Source organism: Myripristis murdjan, chromosome 13 (genome assembly GCF_902150065.1).
Source record: "Myripristis murdjan chromosome 13, fMyrMur1.1, whole genome shotgun sequence".
Classification (NCBI taxonomy): domain Eukaryota; kingdom Metazoa; phylum Chordata; class Actinopteri; order Holocentriformes; family Holocentridae; genus Myripristis; species Myripristis murdjan.
Genome location: NC_043992.1, coordinates 12,713,438 through 12,724,287, shown reverse-complemented (window position 1 = coordinate 12,724,287; position 10,850 = coordinate 12,713,438). Strand labels below are relative to the sequence as shown.

Here is a 10,850-nt window from a genome sequence, read left to right as displayed (position 1 = left end):
CCAATTGGGCTATTTTTAATTGCGTTGGGTGGGGAAAAAAAGTCATGTTGGGTGGGTAGTTAAAAATTGGGCTGCTTTTGTCAACAATTGGCGGGTTATGCACTTTCAACTAGAGAAGAGAAGATGCTGATTCTGCGTCAAGGTAAGAAAAAAATTGTAGCCTATTTGTGTGACTGTGTGATTTAGGCTAGTTAATTGTATATTTTAAGTTATTTACTAATCAATTTGAAAACTACATTTTCGTGGCTCTCTCTTGCCCTCTCTTTTTCTGTGTGTGCGCGCGTCTATGACGAGTTGGTGTCTTATTCATTTAGTGCTGTGTGGACATAACCACCGCATGTCTTTGAGTATCACAGATGTGTTTAGAGCGGTGAGGAGAGAGAGAGAGAGAGACAGTGTTTATTTCGGTAATAATAGTACAGTATATTTCTGATGGAAGATATGTTCAAGGACCATTTTACCAAGGAAGGAGAAGGAAAAATCCTTTTGATTTTTGTGCCTTTTTGTTTGTGTTTTTTAATTGAATTTCAAATCACTATTGCATTTTCATTCCTTTACTTTCTGTTTCTGAAAACAAAAGAACAGTAACAGAGCTGCACTTTAGCAATAAGTTCATGCAAATCTATGGTCTTTACCCATAGTAGGCTAAATTTCACTTTTTTATGTGTGAGGAAGTGGAAGTGAGTGGAGGGGATCTAAAAAGTGTGGTCACCCAAGGGCACCACACTACTAATCTGGGCCTGATGTGTGCATGTGAGAAAGAGAGAGCCTACCAGATTTTTTGTTGCTCACATTTCTTGGCAGTATTTGATTACTTGATTGTGGTTATGCTACGATGCCAGAGGTGCGTTTTGCAGTTTGTGTATTTGGTTGTCTCAATGCACTCTTTATTTGGTTATTTGATGCAGATATGAAGCTTTGCATGCTTATGATGGGTTTTCTGTTGCGTATGTAATGGTTTTACGGTTATGCATGGGTTTCTGGGTTATGGGTTATGATTTGGGCTGGTTTTTATTGAATTGGGCGGGTTTTAAGTTGTGATTGGGCTGGAAACTGTCAGTCAGATCTGGCAACCCTGTATGCGCTTCAGCGCTCAGCGACCCCGCTCTGTAACTTTATGTGGTCTGAGATGCTGTGGTTCCTAAACTCTTCCACTTCACAATAATCCCACTTACTGTTGATCGTGGAACATCTAGGAGGGAAGAAATTTCACCAACTGACTTGGGGCAGCAGAGGCATCCTATTACATTACTATTACAGCAGCATGCTGGAAATCAGTGAGCTCTTTAGAACGAGCCATTCTTTCACAAATGTTTGTAAAGGCAGACTGCATGGCTAGCTGTTGGATTTTATACACCTGTGGCAATGGGACTGAATGAAACACCTGAATTCAGTGATAATGTGTCCCAATACTTTTGTCCATATAGTTTATCTTAAATGACAACAAATTCTGTAGCTAAGCAAATGGCATGTGCAGTGCAGTATGAATGATTAAGGTTACTAGTCATAAATATAGGCCTAAGACTGTAGCAAATGCCAACATTCAAACTAAATGGTTTGCTTCCTTATCCGGATCTTTAGAGTGACAAATAAAAGTGGCAATGAAAAAACAATAATTAGTTTTCTGGAATGAACACATCAGCAATTTATAGTTACAAAAAAAGCAAACAGATAAGGCCAACACATGAGTGGAATCATTTGTCATGATTTTGTCTTTATTTACTATCATGTATATTTTAACACATTACATGCTACAGAAAATAAAAAGGTAATTTCAATCATCTTGAAAGAATATAGTGTTATAATAAAATGGCACATTTTGATATTAACACAATTTCCATTGGTATTTTGCCACCCCTTCCTTTTTATAAAAAGAAATGAATGATTTTATGCATGGTTACTTAAAAAATACCTCATGGTGGTATGACTGGCAACACAAATTATAAGATAACTAATTCTGTAGCTAGGCACCTGCCATGTGCAGAGTGAATTAAGAAGAAACGTGATATTGATCATAACTATACAGGTAAAAACAGGTTGTGGCAAAAGCTGGCGCGGAAACACAAAGATTGATTTCCTGGATAAGATTTTTTTCCAAGATGTCTGCCAGTTGTTTTCAACAGTAAACCTGCATCATGGGTTTGGGTTATGGCCAAAGAATTGTAAAAAGAAATTTGAAAGCAGGGCAAACACACAATGTAAAAAGCACAGCTAAAAGGTCACGGAATATATGTGGGACATATTACAGATCACAGAAACCCCTCTAAAGTAAAACAAATCGTTACGAATACACGTCGGTGTAAGCAGGTTAAGTGCATCTGTTCAAATCTAATTTCATCTCCTTTAATGTCAGAAGGACTGGCATATTATTCTTTCCAGAGGAGCCTTGCTTCACTTGATGCTGTTGTAGTGCCATCTAAAGGTGAAATGGTGACATCCTCACACAATTGAGAGGAACCCCTCTCAGAAAGCACGACGCAAGGCCTCACAGATCAAATTCAAAGCGGGCCAGGTTTGGCCTAGCAGAAGTCTAAGCTGCACTTCGAACATGGCACAGCATAACGCAGGGCTGGGCAATCTGCTAAACCCAAACCAGTTTGCACTATGACAGGAGAGAAGAGATGATTGTCAGGTGTCAACAAGTGGATTGACTCAAACTCAGCAGAACAACCTCTGATCAGAAAAAAAAGAGACAGCCATCTGAACTACAAAAATGATCTGCTACTCTATTTGCCTGGCCTCTTGGCGTTAATTATCCGACTGGAGGGTACAATTATGTCTAGCGTTACATGGCGGGAGGATTTAATACAGAATGGGCAGAGGGGAGAGATAAACTAGTAAGAATCCATATTGGCATGTGTATTGTACATGGATAAGCCTTTAAATATACCAAAATAATAAAGAGGTCAATGTGAGGCTGAGCATGGAGGCACAAAGGAAAAGAAAGCTGATAGTCGAAGGTATGAAAGAACAAACTGGTGCAAGGAGGCAACAAGAATATTCAAGGTTTAAAAATAAAACAGAAAAGAAAAAGGGCAGGTAGCTAACGATACCATTTTCAGTTTTCTTGCACACATTTGACGAGATCTCGACAACGGAGAGCAGTCCATTTTGCTAAGGTATATTCAGTGAACAATGGAGAGCACTAACATGAGAAGACTGGACTAACTAACATGGTGGACAGCCTACATTCACTCTGTTCAACTTCATTCGTGTACATTAGACCCAGAACGAGAACGCACGTGGTCTGGCGAGAGCTGGAGGCGAAGAGATGTGGCTTTAAGTCACTTTATTCATCCTGCACCACGAAGCCTCCCCCTCACCCCCCCCGCCACCCCACAGTGCGGCAGATTAAGTGTACATCATAACGGTTTCCCCAGACAAAATTAGCTGAGTGACAAACCCATAGGAAGAAAACTTACAAAGATAACAGAAACAATATTTTAGCATGTAATGATAATCACATAATACATCATTTCATAACAATATGTTCTTTTTTTTTTTCCTTACAAAAGACTACTTGGTGTTACTTGGTCATAGGCGCTGGGTGGATGGTCGGGGTTGTAGTGGGGTGGCGAGGCTGAACGTAGTGTGTCTGCATCTCCGTCTCAATGACAGTCTCAAAGTCTCAGGTTCAGTACTTGGGTCTTGGTCTATGGGTGTGACGGTGTGACGGCGTGACGCCACTCCTAGCTGCTGGTCTCCACTGGGTTTCGCTTTCTCTGTTTAGGGCTGGTCCTTGGTCTGTTTCCTCAAGAATGGCTGCACGCCTGCGGGTGACTCTGTTGTCTTTCCTCTCTGACGTCACAAGGCTCCTTCCAGAGTCTTCCTGAAGATAAAACACCGCCGCTGCATTTCCAGCCTCGCTGCCTTCGCCCTTCAGTCTGTAGTGAATGTGTGGGTTGTGCTGATATAACGCTGCATTCAGGTCCTATGGGAATGACGGTAGATACAAGCTTTCCACTTAAAAAAAAAAACAAAACTACCAGTCACTTGAGCTTAAGGTGATAAATACTACTAGAAAATACATTCTACACAAGCTTATATGCAGGAACTACTACTCTGAACGCTGAATTCTCACAAATTTTTCAGATTTCTGGAATGCAGACATCACCAACAAGGAAATACGTGTAGTAAAAATGATTTTCATCACATAAGCCACTTCATGATCTCAACTCCTGAACTTCCATGACAAGACCCAAAAACTAGCTGTATATTTAGTGTGCTGGTTTACAGTGCAGTGTATGGTTGGCTGTAAAAGAGGAGCTCAAATCTATCAGAGTGTCCGTGCATATGTGTTAAATGTGAAAAGAGCTGATGACAAGAGCCAAAGTCTGCAGAGCACATCGATTGTGGCATCTTGACGGGTTCAAAGGACATACATCAGCATTTCCGAGTTGTTGCTCTTCATGCTTGTTCCTACGTTTTCTCCCATTTGACTTGAATGCAGCATGGGTATCCACACAGCGCTGTAATAGCAACGATGGATGAAGACGCAGATGAAAAATGACACAGCACAGAATGGTTATCTACTGGGCCCAACACAGGAAGAGGAAGTGGTCAAAGTCTGCAGCGGCAAAGGAGTGAGGGGCGCTGATGTGTCCACGGCAAGGACTCGACAAGGGAAGGTCTCAAGGGTGCGATCCACGGAACAGGAGATTCGGCTCTGCTCGAGTTCGTTCTCCATGTTCCACTACAGAGTACGGGACACACTTTTCGGGAGGTCTGTCAGTTTAGAGGAGGAAGCGAAGGAGGGGAGTCCCAATTATTCAGAGTGGAGGGAAGAGGAGGTAAAAGGTGGAAATGGAGGGTGTGTCCGTTGCAAGGGTTCAACTGGGGCCAATTTTGTTCTCACGGGAGTTCTGAAAATGTAGTAATGAAAAGGCTGGACCAGGTTTTTGGGGCTGGTAGGGCAAGGACAGGAGGGGTGAGGAAGGGTCTAATACTAGTGTCCAGGTTGCGCCCAGCTGTCCGATCTCAGCTGAGCTCATCCTCGGGGTTGGGGTTGTGCTGGTCAAGCAGTTTGACATGTGTGAAGGGGAAGTGACCGCGCTTGCCTTTGCATTCGCCCTCCCACTGGCCGTTGACGTTTATTTTGGTCACCTTAACCATGTCACCCACCTGTGGAGAGAGAGGGAGAGACAGACACAGTGGTGAAATCTGTATTGCACCAGCTAAGACCCAAACACACAAAAAGACAAGATCATGTCACCCCTGTTTAAGCATCTTTACATTTGATACCGTTTTTGTTTTATATTTGAGTTGTAGCTTATCCTGACCACTTGTAAGGCAGGGAGCGGTCTGGTACAAAGCACGATCACAGACCTTATAACTCCATATGAGCCAGATCCCAACCTGACCTCATGAGCAGCTCTGGATTGGCTATTCCTGATTTAAAAACAAGAGGATCTTGCTGGCTATTTTGAAGTCTAGATTGGAATTAAGGTGGTCTTTAGGTTTTCTTTACCAACAGGGCTCCTAGACTTTGAACCTAGACTTGCATCATAACCTCTTATTACCCTTTATGATATTTATTACCTTTTACTCTTTCTTTCTTCTGTTGCTGTTAGTTATTTTATTTACTTTTAGTTATTTAGTTATTTTATTTACTTAGTATTGTTCTGTTACTTGTTAAAGATTTTCTGTTTGCACTTCTGCTTCATTTGATTGTGACAGTAAAGAGAGATAGCAAAGGCAGGGGAGAGAGGGGGGTGACATGCAGCACAGGGCCCTGTCCCAAATCGAACTGTGACCGCTGTGGTCTCAGCTTTGATATGTGGTATGCGCTCTGCCAAATGAGCAACATGGATGCCCCTACTTTTCATTTATGGTTGTATTTTTCTATTCCTTTGTGAAGTATTTTGTATCAGTGTTTTCAAAGTTGTTACATGAACAAAAATGAAAATTATTATTGTTATTATTCAGCAGATATATGCTATCAAAAGTATTACTGTTTAGTGATATTAGCAACACTTATCAATATGTAGCATATGTACCACTGCAGGAACTGTCCAGGAAACACAGGAACTCTTTTAAGGACCCGGGATAACTGGGGGAACAAGTCTGTCCTTTTACCCTGTGGGCTGAGTTCCTGAGCCCTAGCACAGTCCCTGCAACCGAGGTAGTACAATCTGTGTTCCTGGGAACCACCAAGGTTGAGGCTTAGTCCCAAACATCCCTAATGACAAACGTTTGACAAAAACAGCTGTTTTGAAAAACAGGCCACATACAAATTGCCAAAAGATCGCCCTATCAAGAGACTGAGATAAACATGTTACAGCTGATCTCCAGCACTCCATGAAAAAGCAGTTTCCTCTTTTCAGTCTGTTTTGTAGCATCTGTATTTTCAACCTCCGCCCATCTCCAAAACCTAATGCAACATCACAGCAATCTAGTAGTAAATAATAATGAACATAATGAAAGCCTCTACATCAGTTGAATACACTATTATTAAAAATCTCCTCCTTATTTCAAGAGCTTAGGGTGCTCTCACTGCCCCTGGAAGCAGCCTTGATTGAGCTCCCCTATTTCCTTGAGTTTTGGGGTTTCAGTGTCCACTTCCACTCACCTTGTGGAGGATTATATATATATATACACGTTATATATTTCCTCAGGGAAAGCCTGAAGGCATAAAGACAAATGACTGACAAAATCTAGAGCTCTCAGAGAACCATTCAATCATGCTAAGGACAGAAACTTGTACAAATCCTTGGGACAATCTAAAAGCTGCGTTTTCCTGCTCAAATTCAGATGGACGCCTCGAGAGACCAATAACAGGATGGTGGGTGGATCTTAACTGTGCCCTTCCCTTTTCCACACTGACTGGGGACTTCTTCCATGCGTTTTCCTCTGTATGGAGTACAAAATCTGAGAAAGAGGTTACCCAGAACCCTCCTCCAAGAGCAAAACTCAGCAATTTTGGCCCTGGGACTTTTTTGGTGGAAAAAGGCATATAGCTGACCTGGACAGGGGTAGAGGTGTCTCATGTTGTCTCACTGAACTGAGCAAACAGGCAATTCTAAGGTTCAAGCCTTTATGAGTGAAGATTCAATGCCGTCAGTAGTCAAAAGATGTATAGGTTTGGTCAAGGCTTAGGCTTTTACACAAAATTTCATGTGCACAGAAATATATTACCTCATAATTAAATGAGGTTGTGCCAGTTATGATTTGCCTTCATCTTTATGGTAATATTCTACATAGTGAACAACATGCAAGCCCACTGCATAATAACCATCGTGCATCAGGTCACAGCCATTAACATCAAATGCAACCAAATATAATCTATTGATTAATATGTGGCCCAACAGTATGTGCAGCAATTGACATGACATCTGATCACACAGACTGTAACACAGACTTTTTGTGACACCACCATGATAACAGAGACCATAAGTTTGAGGATCACAGAAGTCACTGTCACTGATTCAAGATTAATTTTGTGATTTTCACCATTTTGTGCAATCATTTTATGTCTTTACTGTTGCATCTCAACAAGTTTGAGAAAAAACAACAACAACAGAGTTTTGGCATTATGGATTTGAAACTCCTACTGGGATGCAGTCTGACACCCGAGGGCCTGGATCCCTTAATGAGCCATGCAAAATATCATAAAACAGTAAATTACAGTGGATTAGTCTTATTTACTGAAGCTAAGAAGAGGTCTCACTCAGGTAGTGGGGTTTCTGAAGAGGACAAGAGAAGGAAACTCAAGCTAATTATTAACTGAAAGTGCTGCTTTGCTGAGTCATACTACTGGCCTACTGGTTTATAGTGGGGAAAGCAAACATCCTCACACAGGTCTGTGCCAGAAAATATCAGCACAGGTGGGAGTGGTTGTAACTAACTCATACAAATGATCCACCTCTCAGACACAGTAACTGAGACAACTTTTTTTTTCTTCCTTTTTAAATAAAACGTTGGAGATAGACAAAATAAGCAGCAGCAGGCTTGTTGATAAACTCCACCCAATTAGGAGGAGGATCCCGATTACAGGAAACAAAGAATGGATCTCTACTGTACTGGTATCCTTAGTAATGCTGTCCAAGAGGGCAGGAGAGACAGAGAGCGCACCGATTGGCTTTTCTCTTAGCCCCACTCCCGGCTCAGCTGGACTTCTGGCTTCACAGAGACCAGAGGAAATGGTCCTGTTCCCAAACACAAACTATTTCCTTCCCCCAACGACCTGCTCCGTGGGAGCCCCGCTCCCGCTTCCGGATAGTTTAACGGCCCAGCCACCGCGACCAGGGAGGAGAGCTTAATAGCAGTTCTCACAACTGGGTACCCTCTCTAACCTCACTTTACTCTTAGGTAAAAACTAAGGATGAAGAATAACTGTGCCAATAACAACTACAGAAATAGTTCAGCAAGTTGGAGGTAGTTAAACTGTAAACCTTCCAGTCTCACAATATGCAGGTCAAATCTGCAATGTGACTTTAATGGGCTGATTTTGGACTGCAAGAGAAAGACATCAAATGACCAGATTACCCAGAAAGGCTAGCAGTGGACTAACTGAGCACTCTCTGACCTTGATTCCTCCCCTCTCCGTCCCTGCTTAACAAACAGTGAAGAAGAAATAATCCAGTGCATTTCAAAAGCAGAAAGGGAGAGAAAGCAAAAGGATTTCTAGAAGGATTTCTGAGCCAAGTCTTAATAAACTTAATCATCCTCTTTCTCAAAAGGAATGGCCCTACATTCTTCCTCGCTAACCATCTCCTTGCCTCCAGTGCATGTTTGGAGAGAGAATGACGGAGAGGATGCAATACTTCATCATCGTTTCATTTAACAGCCTACACACTCATAGTTACCTCTAAGGCCAGGGCAGTCTTGTCATAGGCATTGGGCACCCTCTTCTGTATGGCCCTGGCATAGACTGGTCCGTTCTGGAGATTTGGGAGAGGGGTAGGCTGGGCATACTGGCTGGGGTCTCCTAGCAGGGGAGCGCCGGACTGGGCTGCAGTGCCATCAGAGTTCCCTAGCATCCCCATCCCTCCAGGTGGTCCCCCAGGAACACCAGGTCCTGCCACTGAACTGGGAGACGCCGGACGATACTTCTCCACATACGGCACTGGGATCATCCCGGCTCTGCCGTCAGAGTTCTGGGCATTCCACCACTGCTCCTCTGGCTTCTCGAGGACACGAAGAATATCGCCCTTTCTGAACGGCAGGTCCTCCTCGTCATTACCGGGGAAATCAAAAAGCGCTCGGACAAACTCATCTTCCAGGCGCTGCGGGGGCCCTCCGCCAGGGACGATGCTGTTGGTGCTGATAAAGGAGCTGTGTTTGGACTTGTTGATGGGTTCTATCAAAGTGGTAGTGTCCAAGTAGTGGATTTTATAGAACTCCAACAAAGCTGGGAGAGCCTCAAACTCCTGGTCACCAATACGGAACCTCGGAGGGGCCAAACCTGTGGAAAAGAGGGGAGGATGGAGGAGTGAGTGGGCAGCAAGAGAGATAAACCCATGTAATTATTGAGCCAAAAGCCAACCTGTTCTTGTATGTGGAATCTGAACCTGGGCTATTTATGAAACCAAGTGTGAAGAGGTGCTTTCCACAATAACCAGCAAGGTTGCTTCTTTCTCAGTTTTAGCCTAGATGGATCACTTATTTATGAAAGGGCAAGAGGGACTGCTTTGACTAATACTGCACAGTAATCCCCCCAAATAGGAAAATGATAGCCCCGATAGGCGCAAAGACAACATCACCCCAGACGCCATTCGAAAAATCTTGCAATTTAACGGCGCATCTTCATGCCTGCAAAAGTGCACAACTCTTAAAACATGACAGACTCGTTATGATTTATTAAGGTCTGCTGGTACATTCGGCATATGGAGGGTGCAGTAGGCACGTTACGTATCATTAAAATACTGCTTTTTAGAGCTGGTTCACACCGCCCACCACGGTGCATGCCAGTGGAGGGGAACGTAGGGATAATGTGCGCACCGATTCTCTAAGTTGAATTTTTACTGAAACAATAGGCTATAATAGTGCATTAAAGGTATGCCGAGTTGATGAGTGTCTCTTGGGTATTCGCAGAAGCTATGACGCCATTATCTCGTAGGTACGAGCGGCCGCCGATAACCGAGGCAATGTTTAATTGACAATTTTTTGAATGGTGTTTTGGCATTTGTGGCACGAAACGCATCGGGCTAGCTTGGAAAATGCACGTTATTGCGCATCTCCTCTGGTGCAAGTCATGCAAGAATGGTCACAGCAGCAGCACCATCTCCCGCTATTTCGTCTAGCGATGGACACCCAGACATGTCTAGACCCCGGAGAGGAGCCCCCTCCCCCGGATATCTTACCTGGACCGGACTGCCGGTTGTTGCTGATGCTGTTAATTATGTAATGGGAGACTTTGGAGTTCTCTGAAACCGAAAGCACGTAGTCGCCCGGGCTGGTGATGGAGTCCCGGACCAGAAACACCCCGTGTCTCTGCCCTTGCAACAGAGAGACAGCCTCTTGCCTGCTCAACCGGCCCCAGTACCAGCTGCCACGGTCTTCTGCGTCAAAATTTCCGGCCATGATCACCACTCCAAAGCCGAGGCTTCACCGGGCCTTCCCTTCTCTGCCTCCCCGTTATCCGCTAGCAAAGCCTTCAACTCATACAAAAACTTTAGCGCCTAGAACACGTTTAGTAAACAGGCGACATCCGCAGCTGGCCGTCTGCTCATTAATTTAACAACACGGAACCGTACCCGCGAGTAAAAAGGACTCTTATTCGCCTCTCGAGCGGATTCCGACAGCCTTAATCATACACTGTGTTTTTTTGGCGACAGAATTTCAGCTACAACCCAGCGACCGATGACAACTAACTTCAAAAACTGAAATGGCGGATACGGGAAAACAAAAAA

The 10,850-nt window shown here is 43.6% G+C and overlaps 1 protein-coding gene across 1 annotated transcript; it reads right to left on the bottom strand.

Moving 5' to 3' along the window:
* Positions 1-1,689: 1,689 nt before the first annotated feature.
* crk (v-crk avian sarcoma virus CT10 oncogene homolog) lies at positions 1,690-10,850 on the bottom strand. Its single transcript, XM_030067515.1, has 3 exons — positions 10,302-10,850; positions 8,805-9,403; positions 1,690-5,121 (listed from the first exon to the last, which is right to left on the bottom strand). Exons 1-3 carry the CDS (start codon positions 10,519-10,521, stop codon positions 4,978-4,980), a joined length of 963 nt encoding a protein of 320 aa, XP_029923375.1. The 5' UTR covers positions 10,522-10,850; the 3' UTR covers positions 1,690-4,977.

Excerpts from the sequence above, each read along its gene's own strand:
- crk (XM_030067515.1), bottom strand. The coding sequence starts at position 10,521 with ATGGCCGGAAATTTTGACGCAGAAGACCGTGGCAGCTGGTACTGGGGC. Across the intron at positions 9,404-10,301 it reads CAACCGGCAGTCCGGTCCAG|GTTTGGCCCCTCCGAGGTTC; the intron begins GTAAGATATCCG and ends TCTTTTCCACAG. Across the intron at positions 5,122-8,804 it reads AGACTGCCCTGGCCTTAGAG|GTGGGTGACATGGTTAAGGT; the intron begins GTAACTATGAGT and ends CTCTCTCCACAG.